Below are 22,971 nucleotides of genomic sequence, written 5' to 3' on the forward strand. Positions count from 1 at the left end.
CAGCCACAAGCATGACACCCAGAGGCAGAGGCATGATGGGACTTGTAGTTTTGCAACTGCTGGAGGTCCGCTAATTGCATATCCCTGACCTAGAGAATACATATTCCACCAGTGTCCTTTTCTCTAGTGTTCATTACTAATATTCCATGGTGGCCTGAGTCATGGCTAGGATTCCTGTGTCTAATGATGGATTACCCCTAGCCCATCGTTCCCGTCCCTTGCTGTGCTGTGCCATGCTTCTTTCTTGTGTCAAGCTGCACTAAGAACTCAGCTGGCTGCAGGCCACAAACAGGAGGAGCACTAGACTAAATGGCAAGAGACTCCAAATCGCTATAATGATTATTAGTAAAGTCCCATAAAATATCAACACATTTCAGGGGACATACTACTCTCCTTCATCAGGGTCTAAAATCACATCAGAGCTTAAGTGAACTCAATATCAGACTCTGCTAAACTGATCTGTTATAGGTTATACCTGAATGGATCAGAGAAGATTGGTGAGAAAATGTGATTGCGACTAGTACTGTTGAGACTGCAGGCCCACGATAATCAGTAGAAGGTATAGCACTGGAATAGACAAGCACTCAACAGCTAGATATAAGGAGTGACTTCACACTGACCACATGGCACCAAAGTAGCTTTACATGGACCACACATATACCAATACTCGCTTTGTTAAAAATTGTCCAATCACCTCCTACTCGAAAAGCAGCCATTTTCATTGGCTGTAAATGCTTCATAAATGAACTTTAAAGAAAAAGCAAAGTAAGAAAAACTGTAAGGCCTCATGCACACTATGCTCTTCTGAATGCTTTTCTCCTGACGAGAAAAGAAGCGTTGAAAATGCGCCTAAAGCTGTGTTTTTTCATTGCGTTCAGGCTCGTCAAGCATTTGGGCGTTTATTCGATTCTGGCCATTGAAATGAATAAACGCGCTTTGCCTTTAGGCGCATTTACATGCATTTGGGCGGGTCGTGCACAAAATAACTTCCCCTCATCAGTAAAGCTGGTTTCCTTCCATGTGACGCAATTCAAATCAAAGTCAAGCCACTGAAAGATGGGCTTTAGTAGATTTCCCAGCATGCAAATGTCTAAGGTAGAATTCGGAGGGTGGTGGTGCCATAATGAGGCTTCGGTACTCACCAAATGATGCATTAATCCTTTGCCGCTCTGTGAGGTGATGACGCGCAGGTCGGGCTTGCGACTGTTGGTGCCGAGCTGATTGTTCTGGGAGGGAGGCGGAGGGCTCTTGGCCGGGAGAACTTTACCCATGCTGTTGCCGTTAGATATTAGGCCTGGAGAGGCTCGTGCGCTGATGTAGCCATTGCCTAAATTAGAAGGACATATGAGACAGCGATTATATGTATGTTACAAAAATAATGAGAACTAATAAACACTTACAATAAACATGACCCATATAAACAGGGAGTCTATTGTGTATGATCAGTCAGACTTGGCTGGTGTCTGATAGAACAGGAAGTGAAATGAGGGAGATTTCTCCTCACTTCCTGTCAGGATTAGGAGTGAAACAGGAAGTTAGTCTAAATCGCTAGCTCTATGCAAAACCTTCAAAGGATGGTCATTTTACGAAGAATACCTTTACAAAGGGAGCCACAAAATAAAGACAACTCCTAGGCAAAACCTTTTTTGTTATTGATCAGGGTATCAAAATGGCTGCTGCAACAGGACATACTAAAAAGAAAGACGTGTCTGCCTATAGGGCAGCTTGGCTTTGTCAGGTGGAAAGTGGAAGTGTAGGCCCAGGCTTGGTGTATGGAGCAGGGCTGTCTCTCCCTCACAGCCCTCCAACGCGAACCATACTCCAGTTTCTAGAAGCGGGCAGCAGGAATGCCGAGAATGCCGGGTGACGTCAATTCTGACATTCATAGAACTAGCCTGGCCAGAATCTGAAACAGCTGATGGGGACGTAGGCCTGCATCTCTGCTCTCATGTACATTTACTCTGCTGTATGCACAAGACTGAGCATGGCCTGTCCACTAACAAGGCCAGATTACGACCACATTCTGGACTACCTAAACAAACAAGGCCAGATTATGGTCATATTTTGGACTATCTAAATAAGCAAGTCCGCATTAGGACTACACTCTCAGCTACATAAATAATTAAGGTTAGATTACAGTCACATTTGGGGCTATCTATATAAACAAGGCCACATTATGGACTACCTACATAAACAAGGCCAGATTTTGGACACATTTTGAACTACCAAAATAAACGAGACCAAATTATGGACACATTTTGGACTACCTAAAGAAAGCCACATTACAACCACACTCTAGACTGCCTAAATAAATAGAGTCAGATTATGGTCACATTTTTGACTAAATCAGGGGGTCTCCAAACTTTCTAAACAAAGGGCTAGTTTATGGTCATTCAGACTTTAGGGATGCCGGACTGTGCCCAGTGGGAGTAAACAATGCCTCATCTCTGGTATTAGGGGGAGGAATGATGCCCCCTCATTGGTCTCAGTAAGAAAAATACCGCCATATTGTTGGTGTCAGTGGAAGGAAATATTTCCTATTGTTGGTGTCAATTACAGGAATAATGCCCCATTGTTGGTGTCAGTAGCAAGAATAATGCTTTAAGTCCAGATAAAGGCAAGCAAAGAGCTGCATCCAGCCCCCCCAGGCTGTAGTTTGAAGGACACTGATCTAAATAAACAAGGCCACATTACAACCACACTCTGGACTACTGAAATAAACAAGGCCAGGTTATGAACACATTTTGGACCACCTAAATCAATAAGGTCTTATTACAACCACATTAAGGACTATTTAAATAAAATAGACCAGATTATGGACACCTTTTGGACTACCTAAATAAATAAGGCCTCATTGCGACCACACCCTGGACTGCCTAAATAAATAAGGCCAGGATATGGACACATTTTAGACCACCCTTTGCTCATTATAAGAAACTAAATTTACCTGCCTTCCCTGTTTACACTGGTACTGAGCAAAGAAAGGGGTAGTACTCGAATGTGAAACATCCTTCATGAAGCAGGACAGATGTCATGGGCAATGTCCATGAAAGGGTCAACCAGTATGAAATGAACTCCAAAGTCAACCTGTTGCTAGGCCTGCATGGCCAAAGCACTGGTTGACTTGTAAGAGAATTTTTGTTGAATACATGACACTTATCGGGTGGGTGCTCGACTCGACGCCACCCAAGGATTTGCCTCCTAACTGGGCAGAAGCTGGTATTGCTTCAGTGGATTTCACGATTTCCCACTGTGAAACTCGTAGGCTGCCAAGGGAAATTCAAATGACAACTCTGAAGGGCCACATGCCCATCGGTGTCCAGTCTGATTAAAGGGAAAGGAGACTTGAATGTCTTAGACAACACCGTGACGGCGCTGTGGCATCGACAGCGGGGAGAGGGAGAGGGGAGGGGCTACTCGCTGCACGCTGAGTCTAATGATGATAATGAAATCTTATTAATCAAAGAGGCAGGCTGATTACTCGCTGCATTCACCCACCGTAACAGGGACTTTATAATCATGCAGGGGGGAAAACAACATTATATTCAAGAGTGGGGAGGGGGGCCAAGAGCACTAATAATTACCCATTTACCTGCTTGAAGCAGTGTAACAGTCAGTATGGCTCAATATTATAATCGGCGAACACATCCAAAAATTACTTTCGATATAAGCAGAAAAAAAAATTTCCGGTGTTTTTAATAAAATGATCACATTTAATAAAAATTGTAAAGGAACGATCCTCCATTTGATCGATTTAGTGTGCTCTCAATTGATTTTCGCTGTTGGCTTTGGTGGGATTTTGTTGATCGCTTCCAATCAATTAAATATTCGCTTGTTTGCAATCTTTCATATGTAAATTGACCACAAATCGCCATTTGTATAGCTACATTTAAGCAGATTGTGAAACAAAATTTTAAAAGGTGCATGCTTGGCTTTATAGAGACTGAACAATCAGACTGTATCGCCTGTTGCTAGCTTAAAGGTTTCTGGCGGCGTTTGCACACTTAACTATGAAAAAAAATAATAATTGCAGCTTCGTTTCTGCTTGTTTATGGTTTCACAATGACAGCAGTGCACCTTCTCCACCGAGGGCTCCTGGGTGATGCTACAGCTATTTACATCTATAATAATATTGATTTCATTGACTTTGGAGCCCTGGAAACAAACAGCGGTGACACATCCAGGCAGCGCAGCATAGCCCGTCTTCCAGCCCTTCCTGTGCTAATAGTGCCGTTTTGCAGATTACATCCATTGTACTCAGCAGAGATAATTAGAGTGTTTAGGAGATGACCTGCTAATTTACGCAGCTGTTCTCATATCGAGCTCTCCTCGTCAGTTACCGGTCCCGGTGGGTTGGGGGGAATACTGGCGTGTATGCTATTGCAGATGGAAGCCGAAAGAGGGGACGCACATTAATTTTTTGCCAAAGTGACTATTTAAAGGGAAAAATCTACACCAAAACTGATATTTCAGGTAGGAGTGGGGACTGGTGGGTTGGGGACACCAACTTGAAGACTCTGGCAACAATATGTTCCCACCCGGAGGGGTGTTCTCCTTTATCATGTTTGTGTACACCATATTTGAAGTGAACCTAAGGCCGCATTTCGGATGGAGCAGGGAAGGGGTAGAGCCCCCTTTTGGGGTTTTATTGCTATGTGCTCACTGGGGAAGTTTCTCCTCTCTATATAGACTGGTAACCAATTTTAGAGTTGAAGGAAAATCTTCTAATGGTGGCATTTGTTCTACTCATAACTACTTGTGGCTATGGAACCACTATAAACTAAGTCATAGGAGATATTTGAAGGCTGCCATCGTCATTGCTGACCACCTGCTTCTAAAAATGCTAAATGCCTGGCTGTCAAAATGACTTGGCTTTCAAATGTTCAGTCACTGACCTAAAACAGCAATACATATAACACCTTCATCCCAAAGGAAGTGGGCATCATTCAACCCAGATGATGACCAGTGTTGGATCGCAGTAATGGTAAACCATGGAGGGAATTCATCTTTGGCTTTTTACCCCAAGATGGAATTGAGCATTAAAGAAACCTGTCACCACAGAAAAATGGAGGATGATATTGCTGACCTTTCCTGAAAACACTAGTTTCAAAGTCAATGCTGATCTAATGGCTCAGTTACTTCCCAAGTCACTGATTCAGAAAATGTACCGATTAATGGATTCGTCATTGGTATTGTGCCTCCCTGATACGTATACTGTAGGTGCCACTGGGAGTTCAAGAGTCTCCGTAAGAAGCCACAGCTCTTCAATGCTGCTACAGAAAAAAAATTGACCTATCCCCAACTATCACATTAGAATGTTCGCTATCCAGACCCGAAACTGAAATCCAGCTGTTGTGAGCTAAGGCACTTCGCACATCATCATGATCACTGTTGAGCTGAATAATTCCGTTATGATTTCAGCAGAAGACAAGGAAAGGTAACGTTGCTGCCCACAATGAAAGTGGAGAACAGCCGCGTGAGTCCTGTGTATACTGGCAGTGGTCTGATCTGGAGTGCAAGAGGGAGAAGCAAGCCCTGCTGCTTTCCTCATTGTGGGAACCTCAGCTCACCCAGACCACCCAGAAGCAGAGAGACACTCCATGGAGAACAGGCCATAATGCCTAGAGATTAAAGCGCCCAATAGAAAAATGGTTCTAATTACCAACAGCGACTAGGTCACACTTTTCTTATATCATTCGGGAGAATGAGGGCTGCCATTTGATTGGTTATGTGCAATGACAGTTTCCCTATACTTTATGGTGCCAATGTCTGAGACATCCGAGACCTGCACTCACCTACAGGACTTGGACAGGTTCCATTAGAGTTGTTTAGGTCTCCCCCGAGCATTGCACCTGCAGTGACAAAGGAAACCCATGAGAAAAACAAAATAACAAATTGCTTGAGCCCAAAACGCACATAAATGCACTTGGGTTTAAGTAATCATTTCACTTAGTCCATTAAACAAATAATAGTGCATGGTTTCAAAGATCTGAAACTCAAGGTGCTCCACTTTTAATAAAGTCAAGAGATCTGTAAAAACACAAATGTATACCAACGTTGGAAGGCTAACGTGTTTTAGGGGACGTGCCCCCTTCCTCAGAGGAAACTGAGGAAGGGGGCACGTCCTCCAAAACACTTTAGCCTTCCAACTTTGGTATACATAGTCAGATGGTCACAGCTGGAGTTGAGATTTGATATGCCTGTTCCTTTTTACATTTGTTAGTATGTTTTTGTCTGTTGGATTTAACAAACAGAGGCGGTGGTAATGCACTAGGTGTTTACGCCCGCCTGTATGTTTTTACAGTTCTTTTGGAGATTTCTTAGTCAGAGGAGGGCTGCATGGGGCGAAGCATTATGAATTGGGACACCTTGGATGTATAACAGCGCTGGAGTGTTTGAATTAAAGTCAAGAGATGCCTTGCTCAATTCCAGACATTGGTCAGTGAACCTGAGCTTGTGGTTACACCTGCCTGGTGTGGTCATTATAAGGTTTTCTCACACCAGATAGACACTGCAAACATTTTACATTATATAGAATGAAGCAGGGAGGCCAGACATATTCTTGGCTTCATAAGGGCTGCAACACACTCTTAATTTTGTGACTTGATAAAGCAGACCATCTAGTGCAGTGCTGGCGAACTTTGGCACCCCAGATGTTTTGGAACTACATTTCCCATGATGCTCAACTACACTGCAAAGTGCATGAGCATCATGGGAAATTTAGTTCCCAAACATCTGGGGTGCCAAGGTTCGCCATCACTGATCTAGTGTGACCTAGGCTACAAAAAATAAAATAAATAAGGACATTCATGCAGTTGTTCCTGGCCTGGTCCTCACCTGCACTGGCTGGCCTCTGAGGTAGCCCCGGAGATACTGTGTTCCTCTGTAGAGCGGGTGGCTGTGGAGACAGGAGTCGCGGGTCTGTGAGCGATGCAGTCATCAGGGACTGTGTGACAAGCTGACCGGCTTGGTTGAACTGCAGTGCATTTGGATTGGTCACAGGGACCGTCACCGGCATGGCGAAATTGGGGGCTGGAACTGCAGACTGAACACACAGAGTGATGAGATCACAACAGGTACATTATGCGCTATAAGCCCCAGGCAGCTGTCTGAAATGATAACTGGAACCCAGTAACCTACCGTATTTAATACAATTAAATTGATAATGAATCTGAAAGGACAGAAAAAGTGAGACAATCGCTAACTTTTTTTTAAAAGTTACTGTTACGGGAGGCTGTCATTATCGTCCAAACTTCATTCGTTTGTGGCCTTGTTCACAGAGGCTTCAGCAATTTGTACAATGTGCTTTTGCAAAGCATTTGTGAAGCTTTCGGCAAGGTTCAGGCAACTTTGTTAAAGCATTTAAAGAATAAATCAGATCTAGTGTGGAGAGGTTAAACTCCAAACTAAATTTTTATTTTTAAAAAAGGTACCCCAAGCAGGATCAAAAAAAAAAAAAGGATCAGGCTGTAATGGCTCACCTTTAATTTGGAGTTGTCCCCCTTCCCTGCCAAGCACCTCTTTGCCACAAGATGCCCCTTCCTGGTTGGATGACACCCAGCATTACTACACAGATACTGCAAGTGCATGGGACCCTTCATTTAAAGTGTACTGATCATCACGTCAGCACCACCTTTAAAACCATTAAAACACAAAAATAAAAAAAATACAGCCAGTGGGAAGCCATATAGAAAAAGAGAGGGGTATTTTTTTTGGGTGGGAAGGGAGGAGGAAGTTTTTTTTTTTTTTTTTTTTTTTAGAGGGATGCTGAAGTCCACAACTAAGCGTTGAATACATATCTTATCTCCTAAACTAGCTTGAGGCTTGTTGAAAGCCTGCTAGCTGCTTGTTTAGGGTGACAAAACATAAAGACCCAACAGGAACGCCAGACCAAATGGTTCAAGATGCGTCAAGGATTCATCTTATGATTACATAAAGCAGCCGATGCGTTTAGGGGGCCAACAGGCTCCCCCTTTCATTGGGGCTTAGAATTGGAATTATGGCTTATGTGGAATAAAATAAATCTCTATAGGGTCTCCCTGGCTTATTTATGGGATATCAAATAAGAGCATATGCCCCAAAAACCATCAGGGGCAGCTTCTCTTGGATATGTGTTTTGGGTGTTTAAAGTGGTAACTCTTCCAGTAAGATCTGCGTTTAACATTCTCATACAGAAACTGAAATTTTCTTTAAAGGCTTCAACAAAGTTGTATGTACAAGGCCTGTAAGTCAACCAGAACAAGAGGAGGGCCAGCATGAAGAGGTGAAGTTGTACAGTGGAATGGGAGGTTTATTTATGAAAAATAAATCTTACTTGCCTGATAGGATGGTTGGGGGATTGGGGGGGGGGGTACCTTGGTATGGGGAGAGGGGGCTGAACCTTGTGGGACTTCAGTCTGAGCTTGTACCACCATCGATAACGTTTCTCCTGCCCTCCCACCCCAGGGATATTATTTTTTTGGTGTGGTTTTCTTTAGGACAATTTTTGTTTGTCTACTCATTTGCCTTCTGTAGGTCTTTTTGTTCTTATTTAATTCTTACTGCGGTGTCCGGGTCATTTTGTTCACATGTCATAGCAGCGGGCAGAGGACTCTGGGTCTTTGAAGGTAGTGCTGTCCTAAAATTTTGGAAGGTTATGGGTTGGGCCCATCTTAGGTATGGGTGTTCCTTCCCAACAATAGGTCTAAATTGGTAACATTAATTTTACTGGGTTGTATCTGAGAGTATGGAGACGGTTCATTGTCCGTGAGACGGTGTAGTAGTGGCTGGGGACCTTTTCACTGGCTGCAGATACAGCTGGTTTTGCTGAGTGTATAAGAGCCTTCAAAGTCCTTGGACCTGGTAGGATCAATTGCTGTTCTGTTGGTGTCGTGGTCATTTTGTTGAGATCTAATCGCAGCGGGCAGAGGTCTCTGGGTCTTTGAAGGCAGTGCGATCTTAAAATTTTGGAGTGTTATAGGATGTGCCCATCTTAGGTTTGGGTGTCCCTTCCCAACATTAGGCCTACGTTGGTAACATTAACTTTTCTGGGTTGTATCTGGGAGTACGGAGGTGGTTCATTGTCCCAGAGGGGGTGTAATAGCGGCTGGGGGCCTTTTCACTAGGTCCAGATACAGCCGATTTTGCTGGGTTTAGAAGTGCCTTCAAATACCTTGGACCTGGTAGGACCAATTGCTGTTCTGTTTACCGTATGTCTGCTTGCATGTTATACATTGATTGCATTATTCACCAGTGTTGCACTAAATGTCTTTAGTTGTGTTAATATAAAGGGCTACTATGGTCACACAACTCCAAAATTGATATTTGTTGTCTGGTCATTTGGGATAGGGGGGTGTGTTGTATTTTGGGTTACTGGGGTAGGGATAGATTGAGCCTCGGTACTCTGCAAATTCCTCAGTCAAGGACTTAAGTTCACTGGGCATTGTAGTCACGAGAACTATAGCCCGGGGACCTGCACCTTTTAAAACAAGTCAGCGATGGGAGCTCCCATAATTCCATCCCCACAAGTTTACTTTAACAAAATACTGTAATAGCTTGCAAACTTTGTAACGTGTTGAAGAACATTTTTCAGGCTGGTGTAAGCTAGTTTTCCTGTCGTAAGCAACTCAAACAAACTGCATATTTTTAAGAACAGCAGTTGAAAACTGCTACGCATTAGCATAACAACAACTGCGTGTACATTTACCAAATGTTAAGCTGTTATGTTAACAAATTCACCAATTAACACTTGGCTTAGCTGCTCTGCCAAACATTCCCGTGTTATATCAATTTAGAACAAGCTACGGTGGGGAGATCCAAAAGTTTGATTCATCTTATCATTCCCAGTTGCATTCTCCCCTTTAATATGTTCTTTGGCCAAATATATTGTTTGAGCAAAAAAAAAAAAAAAAATCCCCTTGTTGTTGAGAAACTGAGGTGCTAGTGACAGCCACCAACCGCGTATCTAAAGCCAAAATCGCTTGGTTTGGTTGTTGTGGATGGTGCAGGGTAAGGTTCCTAGAGCTCTACATAATTAGGGCTGGGTTGAGCACATGAAGCCTAGTTTTTCTTTAAAAGGGCTCCTAGAATCCCCTATCAGGTTTTAATTCCTGTCTGTGCTCTTAGTGGGGCATTTCACCCTATTTATTCTGGTGACCATTTGTACTAAGACAGCAAGTGAAATAATCCAAAATTAACAGCTGTCACTGGGAAACCTTCCAATGGAGACACCAGTTCCAGGAAAAAACATAGATGTTTCCCTCACCTTTAAGGGATTTCTTCTCACTTCCTGTTGTCTCTTTGGGACAGGAAATGAAGGATAACCTCCCTAAGAGATAAAGGCATCAATGAAAAGCAGAACATTTATATTGGAGATCTTGGATTAGACTTTATTTAGCTTTCATGGTTGAAGAAACCATGAAAGAAGAAAGTCATTCAAGTTCATAGGGAGCAAGTGGCTCCATATAAGGGTGTCCCTTATCTAAGGGACCTGAAGTTTAAGATCTACAAGCAAAAAGTCCAATGAGAGCACCAGACCAAAGATCTAAGAGACCAAAAACTTTTAATAGTAGTGTCTGCTCATAATAAGACAACATGGAACAGCCAACGCAATTGGTTTGCGACTTGCCAATACTACACCCTATTAAGTCCAGTGACAGCATTTATAAAAGCCTAATGAAGGACGGGGGTGTCTAAACCCCCCCAAAATGCATTGGCTGTTGTCTTGTTATGAGCAAACACTAATATTAAAAGATTTTGGACTCTTGGATCTTTGGTCTGGCAACTTATTGGATATTTTTACAAGCAATAAAAACCCGAGGGGTGTTTAACTCTTCCCTACTCTATCTCCCCCCCCCCCCCCCAAAAAAAAAAATTGACTTTAGATATTTAATAATATCTAAAATTAGATAATTAGATTTTTCAAATGATTGTTGAATGATATTGCAAAGGGAATGACAACTGAAGGCTGGACCTTAAAGAGCAAGCCCTTAGTGGACATGTTTTCAAGGTCAAGATTTGGTTGTTAAGGTGAACCAGGAAATTAAAGCCATGCCAGTTTTATACTTGCAGTCTGAGACCCCACTGGGGAGATTACCCTTCACTGGACTTCCTGTTTGGACAGGAAGTGATGGGAAATCTCTCCAATTAGGACAAAGTCTGCAACCACTTCCCTCGTTTCAGGTCCTGGTGTCACATTTGACAGGAGATGAGAGCATGGTCATGCAGGAACACTGAAAAACTATAACCAAATCATTGTTACAAGGTTGGAAGCACAACATTTTGGCCATTTAGGCTGAAATGCGTCAACTGACTTAATATGCGCTTGTTCACTGTGGCTATTCAATAAAAAGAAGAAATTTTAAGAGCAACAACCGGAGTGAGGATCATTTTTTCTACATTTTGGCCATATGGTGGATGTTTTAACTTCTATCCCATGTAGTCTAAAATATTTTTGAGGGCAACCGAGTCCTCCACCAAAACTCAATGGCTAATAAAGTCTGCAGTTCCAAAAGTAGCAAGCATACAGTATAAAAGGACAAGTGATAAAACTTTTCCACACCCACTGCAACCTGTCCGATAACTTTATGTAACTTATAATAATTATTATAACAGCATCCCACACCGAGTTTAACATATTCATGCGTTATGACTTAGAGAACATCTGATAAATTATACGTTCAAATTGCAGGGTGTCTTTTCATCCAAGACGCTCCCCGTAATTAAGATCCCCCTCCGCTCTGATGTCAAGTTTTAGAGTGGAGTCAGTGAATAAACACAATCTATTCAACAGTGTTAAGTGAATGTTAATTGTCAGTAAAAAATTGAAAGAAGTCAAAGAAATTCAACTGTCAGAAGAAAGCCAAGTCAAGCACAATCTGGATAAGCAGGTTACTGGTTTAGACAAGTGTTAACAATTTGGATAAGGAACATGTAATATAAATAATGAGGACAGGTCACTAAAAAGGGGATCGGGACACCATCATCTTCAATAGTACCCAATCAAACTCTTCCATAGTGCATTGGGGAAATGAAAGACAACCAAATTGGCTGAAATGGGCAAAAAAGACCAATATGAGGCCTGTTCCTCGAGTTACCTCATTAGTCTTGCATATTAAAGCAGACCTGCTATTTGCTACAGCCATTTTGTTAGATAAACCAATGTTCATGGAAACCCATTGGGTTCAGAGAGATCAACATTGCCACACAAGGTGTTCACAGGCACTGCCGAACGTTGATTCACCAAACAAAAATGGATGTTTGCAAATGTGACAGGTCCACTTTATCTATGCTGGCACCTCATGTGAATATCAAGCAAACCAGGCCACGAAGCACAGCCATGCAGAAAAACACACTCCTTAAACTCATAAGCCCTCCACCAAGGGATGGGCTACTGAGCTGTGTGTAGCAGGCCCACTCCTGAAGTATAGGGTTAGGATTTCAATCTCCAGTAAGCAGCACTGCAGGCTCCTATCTTGAGTGTAAAGACAATACATGCTGTACCTTTTCAATAACAAGACAGTTGAGGTTCCAGTACAATGATATGCTGGTATATTGAATGCCAGGACAATGACACAGGAACAACAGGTGGTAGAAGGGACACTTGGGTTTCCCACAACAATGATATACTGATATCTCAAACTGCAGAATGGCACTTGGGGGTCCTAACACAACAGCACACTTGACACAGAACAATGACACACTTACATTCACTTACAGTGTGAAGGCACAAAGACACACCAACACTTAGAGCCCAGAACAATGACACACTGAAACTTGGGGGTCCAGAACAATGACACGCTGACACTTGGGGGGCCCAGAACAATGACACTTGGGGGCCCAGAACAATGACACGCTGACACTTGGGGGTCCAGAACAATGACACACTGACACTTGGGGGTTTATAGCAATGACATATTGACACTTGGGGCTCAGAACAATTACATGGTTATACTTGGGGGTCCAGAACGCTGACACTTGGGGTTCACAGAACAAAGACACATTGACACTTGGGGTTCACAGAACAAATACACATTGACACTTGGAGGTCCAGAACAATGACATAGTAATACTTGGAGGTCCAGAACAATGACATAGTAATACTTGGTAGTCCAGAAAACATACACACTGACACTTGGGGATCACAGAACAATGACACGCTGCCACTTGGGGGCCCAGAACAATGACACGCTGCCACTTGGGGGCCCAGAACAATGACACGCTGCCACTTGGGGGCCCAGAACAATGACACGCTGCCACTTGGGGGCCCAGAACAATGACACGCTGACACTTGGGGGCCCAGAACAATGACACGCTGACACTTGGGGGCCCAGAACAATGACACGCTGACACTTGGGGGCCCAGAACAATGACACGCTGCCACTTGGGGGCCCAGAACAATGACACGCTGACACTTGGGGGCCCAGAACAATGACACGCTGACACTTGGGGGCCCAGAACAATGACACGCTGACACTTGGGGGCCCAGAACAATGACACGCTGACACTTGGGGGCCCAGAACAATGACACGCTGACACTTGGGGGCCCAGAACAATGACACGCTGACACTTGGGGGCCCAGAACAATGGCACGCTGACACTTGGGGGTTTATAGCAATGACATATTGACATACATAATGACACATATTGACACTTGGGGCCCAGAACAATGACATGGTTATACTTGGGGGGGGTCCAGAACTTACACACTGACACTTAGGAGTCCCAGAACGCTGACACTTGGGGTTCACAGAATAAAGACACACTGACACTTGGAGGTCTAGAACAATGACATAGTAATACTTGAGGGTCCATAATACATACACACTGACACTTGGGGATCACAGAACAATGACACACTGCTACTTGGAGGTCCAGAACAATGACACACTGACACTTTAGGATCACAGAACAATGACACACTGACACTTGGAGGTTTATAACAATGACATATTGACACTTGGGCCCCAGAACAATAATACTTGGGGTGCAGAATACTTGCAAACTGACATTTAGGGTCCGGAACAATGACATACTGACACTTGGGTTCTTATAACAATGACATACCGACAACTGGGGGTCAGAGAGCAATGCTGCAATGACACTTGTGGCCACAAAACAATGACACACTGACAACTGGAGCCTTTGTACCAACCAAGCCTGTCTGCTATATGTGGAAAATCTCCTCCCCCGTGTCTGTACATTACCCAAGAACCTGCAGTGCTGCTGTGGCCTGTAGCTCCTCCCCCGCGGTACTCACTGCGAGTCTATAATTCTGCATCATTTTATCAAACTCCTCGTCAATCTTTTTATATTTCTCCTCCGTCTGCGGAGTCAGCGCAAACACCTCGTCCGCGTCCGGGCTCTCGTACTCTCTGTGCTTCTTGTTCAGCGCCTGCTTTTTCACATCAGGGTTGGGGTGAGGTATTTTTTTTTTTTTGTCCCAATTTTATTTTCGTGGTTTTATTAATGTATGTATTTTTTGGGGTGGGGGAGAGGTATAAAGGGAGAAAAAACAGAGAAAAGAAAAAAAGATGAAGAGTTGCTGGAGAAGGCACGGTACTTACGCCATAGCGTTTGAACAGTATGTCCAAGTCCTCGCTGGCTTTGCGATATTTGTCTTCCATGAGAGGGCTCTGGTCAATGGAGTCATCCCCGTCCGGTTCGGGGCTGTCACACCCGTTAAAACCTTTCTTTCTTAACGTCTGAAATCATAACCAGGAAAAGCTCAGCTTCTCCACACTCTACAACATCGGGGGAGAACGATTAACCACAGCCCTGGTACAATAACATGGAGTAGCCATTTCAAGTCCAACTCCAGCCAAAACGTATGTTGTAGATAGAACGGGGAAGGGTCAGATTTGTATTTCTGTCTTTGTTCCCCGCTGGGGAGATTTCTCCTGACTTCCTGTCAGGAAAGGAAGTCAAGGGAAATCTCTCCGGTAGGGACATAGACTAAAAACAAAGCCACATGTTTAGTAGATTGCGGTAGGGTTAGAATGTCCACAACATGTTTTAAGCGGTCTGTGCCTTTCTGTCCAAGTTACAGCTGCTCCCCCCTTTCTTGTACAGGTGTCACAGGGACAGGAAGTGAGGGGAAAATCTCCCCTTTGGGGGTCATAGACAGAAAATGTAACTATTCCCCAATTCTATCTAAAACAAACCAACAAAAACGTTGGCTGGAGTTGGGCTTTAAGTAGACCATCGGTGAGTCTTCCCACCAGATTTCGCCCATAACTGGAACACTATATAAAGGAGGATTGATGAGAAAAAAAACAAGCTACATATTCAAAAACAGATAAAGCAGTTAAAGGACAGACATGATTTATATTATAATCACGGTTCTTCACATCAATAAAACATTCAATGAACTTATAAGAAACCTTAATGGGGAAAACATGGCGGCTACCATTAGGACCTCTCCATCTAAAAATGCCATGCCTGGCCATCAAGCTGGTTCAAATACATTCAGTCACTGATACAGAACAGATAAAGACCAGAGTTTTTTGTTTTTTTAGGGGGGAACGCACAGAATGTATGTAATGGCAAGGGGTACTAGAGTGTGCTGGAGGGTCTACTGATGCTGGCTGCTGGGGGATCTATTGTTGTGGTGGGTCTAGTGTTGCTGGGGAGGTATATTGTTGCTGGTGGAGGATTAGTTGATGCTGGAGGGGGTCAATTGCTGCTGGGAGGGATCTAATGTTGAGAGAGGGGTCTATTGTTGCTGGCTGCTGGAGGGCAGTGTTAATTTTGACGTCAAATTTCAATTTATTTTTGGCCATGGTCTCTTGACTAAAATGGCATTTTAGTTGTCGTCGTATTTTAGTCATCTGGATTGTTTTAGTTGTATTCTAGTCGACTAAAATTGTGTTATTTAGTCGCCGAATATATTTTCAGCGACAAAATTAACACTGGAGGGTCCATTGACGCTGGGAGATCTATTGTTGCTGTTATGGGGGTATTTTTTTGTGGTGCCTCTATTGTTGCTGGGGACATACAATGTTGCTGGGTAGATCTATTGTTGTTGGGGGGGTCATTTGTTGTTGGCTGCAGGGGATCTATTTTTACTGTTTTTCTTGTTATTAGTATCAAATTCCATACAAATTACTGGGTTCTGCATGCTCTAAAAGGAGGTGGTACTGGAAGGTGGGGAGGGAGTGGAACCAGGGGACAGTGCTAAGAGGTGGGTAGGGGGTGTAGACAAGGGGTGATTTGGAAGGGGGGCCTACCTGCACCTGTTCCCTGAGAAAAAAAAAAACCCTGTTAAGGACTAATGCCTTTTCTCCAACTTATCGTATCTGTATTCTTATTCTGGATTAGTGACACAAAGGTACTGAAGTCCCTGGGTCAAGAGAGAGTCAAGGGAGGGCCAAGCCACCAGCATCTCCAAGAAGTTCACAATGGTGGCCTACATATCCTCCCATGACAAGTACCAATATTGAGACCTGCAAAAATGAAAGTTGTAAAAAGTAAATCAGGTTATAACATATCAATCAATACCACAGGCAGCCATATTGTCTATTAATAACATTGGCCTTTTAGATTGCAAACCAATGTTTGACGCAATGGCCTATCAACCTCTCTCTTTACATTTTGGATGGAAGGTGGAAAGAGAAAAACCTCTGCCTGATTTTATGGAGGTCTGACTCTGTGCCCCTCTGGGAAGATTTACTTTTCCTATTCATCCTGGAACCATTGTCACTGGGACAATAAATGATAGGAAATCCAAAATGTTACAGTTGTCAGCAGAACAGGAGGTGAGGGGAAATCTTCCAAAGGGGACACCTGTTATGGTGACAATTGTCTATGAAGGGATTTTGTGGAGACTTCCTCCCACTACCTGTTCGGTGTTCAGTTCAAAAAGACTTATCCAAGCAGTGCTGGGACTTGCACTGCTTTAATGAGCTCTCAGGCTTAAACAAGGCTGCTCACATAAAACAATATTGTAAACTGACCACGGTGTATCATGGCTGATGAGCCTAACACAATGGTCAGTTTACGTGCCTCCATCATCCGCACCTGCTATCCGCTCTCTTCTATGCTCCTGTGTCCTCCTCTGCTCTCCCCTCTCTGTCTGCTCGTGACAGTGCCGCCCCTCCCCCCCTCCAGCTGCACTCATAACGCTAACCTGTATACACTATCAGCACTGCCTCCCATTGCAGTGTCCCTCTCATTTAAGAGCCGAGATTGCGATCACATGACCAGCCAGCTCTCTCCTCCTCCCCTCCAGACTGACATCAGCAGAGGTATCTCAGCCCCTCCCGCTGCATCTGTCAGAGGAGGAAAGGAGAAAGCTGGCTGGTCATGTGATCGCAATCTCGGCTGTGAAATTAGGTATTTGCAGCATTAATTTTTATAAATCATACAGAGAGGGGGACACTGCAATGGGAAGCAGTGCTGATGGTGTATACAGGTTAGAGTGGCTTAACAACCACTTTATTGCTGTAAGTCAGAAATTCGTGAAATTGAATAGTACTCTATCATTGGTGTCAGTAGGAGGAATAGTGCTTCATCATTGGTGTGAGTAGAGGAATATTACCCTATCGCTGGTGTCCAGAGGAGGAATAGTGGCTTATCTTTGGTGTCAGTGGAAGAAACAGGCCTCCCATGTAAATGTCAGTGGGAAAAATGGTGCCCCATCATTTGGTGTCAATAGAAGAAACAGTGCCTCGTCGTTGGTGTCAGTAAGAGGAATAGTGCCCTATTGTTGGTGTCAATGGGAAGAATAGTGCCACATCTTTGGTGTCAGTGGGAGGAATGGTGCCCCCCATGTAAATGTCAGTGGGAAGAATGGTCCCCTATCACTGGTGTCAATGGGATGACTAGGGCCCCATTGTTAATGTTAGTGAAATAGTACAGTCCATCATTGGTGTCAGTTGGCAGAATAGTGCCCCAACGTTGATGTCAGCAGGAGGAATAGTGCCCAAACGTTGGCTGTCAGCAGGAGGAACAGTGCCCTATTGCTGGTGTCAGTGGAAGGTACAGTGCCCCATCGGTGTCAGTGGAAGGTACAGTGCCCCATCGGTGGTGTCAGTAGGGGAAATAATGGCTCATCTTTGGTGTCAGTGAGAGCAACAGCACCCAACAGTTGGTAGGTGTTGGTCAGAGAAATAGTGCTCAATCGTTGGTGTTAGTCAAAGAAATAGTGCCCATCTTTAATTTTTAGAGGGAGGAATAGTGTTCCATCATTCATATCAGTGGCCTCCAAACTGCGGCCTGTGGGCCAGATGTAGCCCTTTGCTTGTCTATATCTGGCCCTTGGGGTACCCTTCCATCCACAGATGCCAATGATGGGGCACCATCCCATCCACTGACCAACGATGATAGGGCATTATTCCTCCCACTTATACAATGGGTAACTATTCCTCACATTAAAACCAATGATGGGGCATTGTTTACTTCCACTGGCTATAGTCTGGCCCCCCCCTACAGGCTGAAAGACGGTAAACTAGCCCTTTGTTTAGAACGTTTGGAGACCCCTGATTTCGATTAAGAGGAATTATGCCCCAATGTTGGTGTCAGTTGAATGAATGGAGCCTTATTCTTAGTGTCAATGGGAGGAATAGTACCCCAGGGGCTGGATAAAGGCAAGCAAAGGGCTGCAGTTTGGAGACCACTGAGAAACACAATAATAAATAGCAATGTCTAGCTGGCAGAATTGGGTTCCAGTAAATATCTTCTATATAAATAAGCCTGGCCAGGCTGTAGTTCATACACGAAACATAAAATATGGCCATTCACCCTATATAGTCTCCCTCCATCACCTTAGAAGTCAGCCTAGGAGACCGGAGAGAAAGAGAGGCCTTTGCTATTCTCAGAGCAGCCTCTGATGTACCTATGTAAAACCTGTATATAAACAGTGCGTTTACATACGTATATTTATATACACGCAGTTGCAGCGCTGAGTTAAACAAACCTTTTGCAGGCAGATGGCCCCTAAATTGGCGATAGAAAGTGTCTTGTCATTACGGCCTCCCTGACAAATAAGCGTTTCATCCCGCGCCGAGGGATATTTTAGGAGATGGCGAGTTGCTCGCCTGGGCCCTGTGCGCCGTTCTGCTTCGGTTCCTTCCCGGTATATTAAACATGAATTAGGAGCTTCATTCTGATGCCAGGTCCAGGCCAAAAAAACTTCCAGGCGGGCTCCATGCTGCCTCAGCAATAAACGGTCGTCTTTGGGACAACGTTCATAATTGCGATGAATTCCTTCGCCTCTCTGCTGACTGGAGCAAATCGGCACAATGCTGTGCAGCTGTTTCGCTGTACACCATTCTGTAAATCTGGCTATTTTTACACGCCGGGCGGCAATTTAAAGCGCAGACATCTCAAAAATAAACACAGCGGGGCAGAGGAGCCGCCACAAATGCCTTTATCCCTCCGTGGTTAAAGTAGATGTAAACCCAATCGTTAAAATTTCATTTAAATGTAAAAATGTTAGCCGTTTCAAAAGTCAACTTTACAGGCTGAAGTTTTCCTAAAATAATTCTTGGTGATCTTGCTATGGAGGTCCTTGTTCAGATACTTCCTGTTATAGAGTGACAACGCTCAGTTCCTGTCTACCAGTTGTTTTTATGTGTTGTCACTTGGTCTCATGCTCTCCCAATGGACACTGCAAGTGGTGGTGCTAATGCACACTACTCAGACATGGTCAATGTCATTGACCTAATAAGGCCATGTGGCCATAATGGGTCAATGATGTCCACCTTTTTGTGTGCGTGAAGGTGGGGAATACCATGGTCGTGGTTGATTGGGAATGACTGCTTCCTTTCAGGTTTGGTCAGGTAGGAAATGCCATGGCTGCGGTTGAGTGGGAGCGACCGCTTCCCTCTGTGTTTGGTCAGGCGGGGAAAGCCATGGCCACGAATGATTGGGAGTTACAGCTTCCTTCTAGCTTTGATCAGGTGGGGAACTCCATGGCCATGGTTGAGTGGGAGTGACAGATTCCTTCCAGGTTTGGTCAGGTGGGGAGTGCCCTGGCCGTGGTTGAATGGGGGTGACGGCTTTTTTCTCAGTTTGGTTAGGTGGGGAATGCCCTGGCTGAGGTTCAGTGGGACTGACCGCTTTCTTCCGGGTTTGGTCAGGTGGGGAATTCCCTGGCTGGGGTTCAGTGGGACTGACAGCTTTCTTCCAGGTTTGGTCAGGTGGGGAATGCCCTGGCAGAGGTTCAGTGGGAGTGACAGCTTTCTTTTCGGGTTTGGTCAAGTGGGAGTGATGGCTTCCTACTATGTTTGGTCAGGTGGGGAATCCCATGGTTGCGGTTGAGTGGGAGTCACAGGTTCCTTTTGGGTTTGGTCAGGTGGGGAATGCGATGGCCATGGCTGAGTGGGAGTGACCGCTTCCTTCCGAGTTTGGTCATAGGTGGGGAGTGCCCACAACTTTTGGATTTGGTCGGGTAGGGAATGCCATGGCCACAGTTCAGTGGGAGTGACAGCTTCCTTTCAGATTTGGTCAGGTGGGAAATGCAATGGCCAAGGTTGAGTGGGAGTGACAGCTTCCTTTCAGGTTTTGGTCAAGTGGGGAATGCCATGGCTGCAGTTGAGAGGGAGCGACAGCTCTCAAACTCCCAGTTTCCAAGTTTGGTCATAGGTCGGGAGTGCCCTGGCCACAGTTGAATGGGAGTGACTGCTTTCTTCGGGTTTGGTGAGGAGGGGAATGCCCTGGCCACGATTGAGTGGGAGTGACAGCTTCTTTTCGGGTTAGGTCCAAACCCAAGCAGGCATATTTTACGATGTACAGCCATGTACCTGCAAATATGTCCATGAGCCCTTAAAAAGCAATTACTTACCTTATCCATTACTCCCCTGAGAGTTGGTGCTCTCCTCCTCCTTCCGACACTCCAGGTTGTAGGTGGGCCTTCACAACTGCTGCTTTCACACTGGAGTGGGCAGGCTTAACAGTAAAACGCCCCTATTTTTAGAGGCGCATTACCGTCGTTTTTGTAGAGGTTTTCGGCCGCTAGCAGGGCACTTTTAACCCCCGTTAGCGGCCGAAAAAAGGGTTAAAACGACTCACAAAGCGCCGCTTTGCCGGCGCTGCCCATTCATTTCAATGGGCAGGAGCGGTGCAGAAGCGGTGTATAGAAAAACGCATTTATTTTATTCTTTTTATTATTCCTATTATTTGTTTTATTATAGAACCAGTGTAGGGTTTTATTCCTCACCAATATAAAAAAAAAAAATAAGGGACACTGATGTACTTGAATAAGCAAAAAACTGTGTCAAAGGTGTTTCACATAAAAAAAAAAAAAAAAAAAAAAAAAAAAAGTAACTAACTTTGTCCTTAACGAAGGCAAGTCACAGTGAACCCTGTGCGTGAGGCGGGCCCTGAAACGCAGGATTTATAGGGAGCGCCAGCTATGCCAACATTAAATGGCACTGGCGGAATCTCTTAAAATCCTCTAATGGTTTCCTGTTGCTTTTGACCCAGCGTTTAAGTGGAGTGCAAATGGCGATTAAATGCATTTGGGATTTTTTATGAGCGGGCCTTTCGGCTCGCCTGTCCTGCAATTAGTACACAAAGATCCTGCCTTGTGTGTCTCCGCTTGCCGGCGCTGAGACGCGGAGGAAGTTGGGATGCGCTCAGATGAGAAGAGCAATGTTCTTTTAACAGACTTTTGAGAAGAGTGTAAAGCCTTTCTCATTTTATATGCAAACTTGGGGACAAGCTTTAGAAAAACTTTTGCTAACATGCCGCCCGTGCGACTGTATAACCAATACCGCCAGAAGCTTTTCTTACCTTTTGTTTTGAACGGCTGGCTTTTATTAAAGCTGACCTCCAAGCAGTCAGCTAAATACACAAATAAAATACATATATGCATTGTCAAAGGATTTTTCTATCCAGTCCTGAGATTTATACAGCTCTGCCACACAGCACAGCCCTGTCTGGCGGGACATTAGACCTGCAATTCAGTAACACTTACTGTTTTAGCTCCTCCCCCAAGCGCTTTGCATTTACCTTTTTGATCTTTTACCAAGATGAATAAACTTACATTGGACTAGATACGCACTTTCATCCTTTGCACTCTTTTTGTTGCTATTTCCTGAAGAAGCAGAATGAAAATCTGGGAAATGCGTTGTGACCCCATCCCACAATGTGGCCAATCTTATATATATTCAAATATGTAAACCCTGCTAAACGCGTTAGGATCGTCCAGCGCTTAATTGTTTAATTGGGCAGAATAGTAATTAATGAGCAGCGGCCAATAGAGTCCATGCACACCGGATGCGTGTAAATGTTTGCACAAACCTTCCATGCATACAGCGTATGAACAAGTTGTTGCCGGCAAGATCCAGAGAAAATCTGCATGGCCGTGTGAAAGAGGCCCTATATGTGTTCAGATGTTTCTACTCCTGAGGAACATGAGAAATACGCCGACGAAACGCTTCTTTATTTAAACACGTTTATTTATGCAGCGTATGTACTAAATAAACATGTAAAAACACCCGGCGCCCGACGAGGCGGCGAGCTTCATATGCTGCAGCGATATCTAACAATTACAAGGGAATCGTCACCTTGCCGGTGAAGTTCTATTCAGGTCTTGCCATTTTCTCCTTAGAAAAAGAGACACAGGGGGTGATGGATTCTGGGAAAACCTTAGTGAGGGGGGAGGAGCTACTCCGCTCCAGGGCTCTCAAGACTGCAAATACATTTCATCGGCACAATTTGTGGTTTGGTTGATGCCGATTTTCACTCTAAAAGGACGGAGAAATCTTTCTTTAGGCATCAACAGGGGTCATATCTGTCTGCGTGTGTGTGTGTATATATATATATATATATATATATATATACACATACATACACACACACACACACACTTTATAATATATATATATAAAAATTTTCTTTAGTGTGTGTGTGTGTGTATATGTATATATGTGTGTGTGTATATATATATATATATATATGTGTATATATATACACACACGTATACACATAATGTGTATACATATGTATATACACACACTCACAAACATATGTATACACATTATATTACGA

The 22,971-nt window shown here is 44.1% G+C and overlaps 1 protein-coding gene across 8 annotated transcripts in view; it reads right to left on the reverse strand.

Annotated features, from left to right (window-relative positions):
* The window catches only part of MEF2D (myocyte enhancer factor 2D), a 266,321-nt gene that overhangs the window by 23,077 nt on the left and 220,273 nt on the right, over nt 1-22,971 (reverse strand). For 3 of the 8 annotated variants that reach the window (XM_073610210.1, XM_073610208.1, XM_073610209.1), the window contains 5 exons: nt 14,544-14,681; nt 10,244-10,306; nt 6,838-7,045; nt 5,796-5,852; nt 1,143-1,327 (listed from right to left, as the gene is read on the reverse strand). In XM_073610210.1, coding sequence (XP_073466311.1) covers nt 1,143-1,327; nt 5,796-5,852; nt 6,838-7,045; nt 10,244-10,306; nt 14,544-14,681 — 651 coding nt within the window. Of the gene's footprint in view, nt 1-1,142; nt 1,328-5,795; nt 5,853-6,837; nt 7,046-10,243; nt 10,307-14,236; nt 14,372-14,543; nt 14,682-22,971 lie in introns of all 8 variants that reach the window. The other 5 variants (XM_073610216.1, XM_073610214.1, XM_073610215.1 and 2 more) reach the window with 3 other exon arrangements.

Source organism: Aquarana catesbeiana, linkage group LG13, assembly GCF_042186555.1.
Source record: "Aquarana catesbeiana isolate 2022-GZ linkage group LG13, ASM4218655v1, whole genome shotgun sequence".
Lineage (NCBI taxonomy): Eukaryota > Metazoa > Chordata > Amphibia > Anura > Ranidae > Aquarana > Aquarana catesbeiana.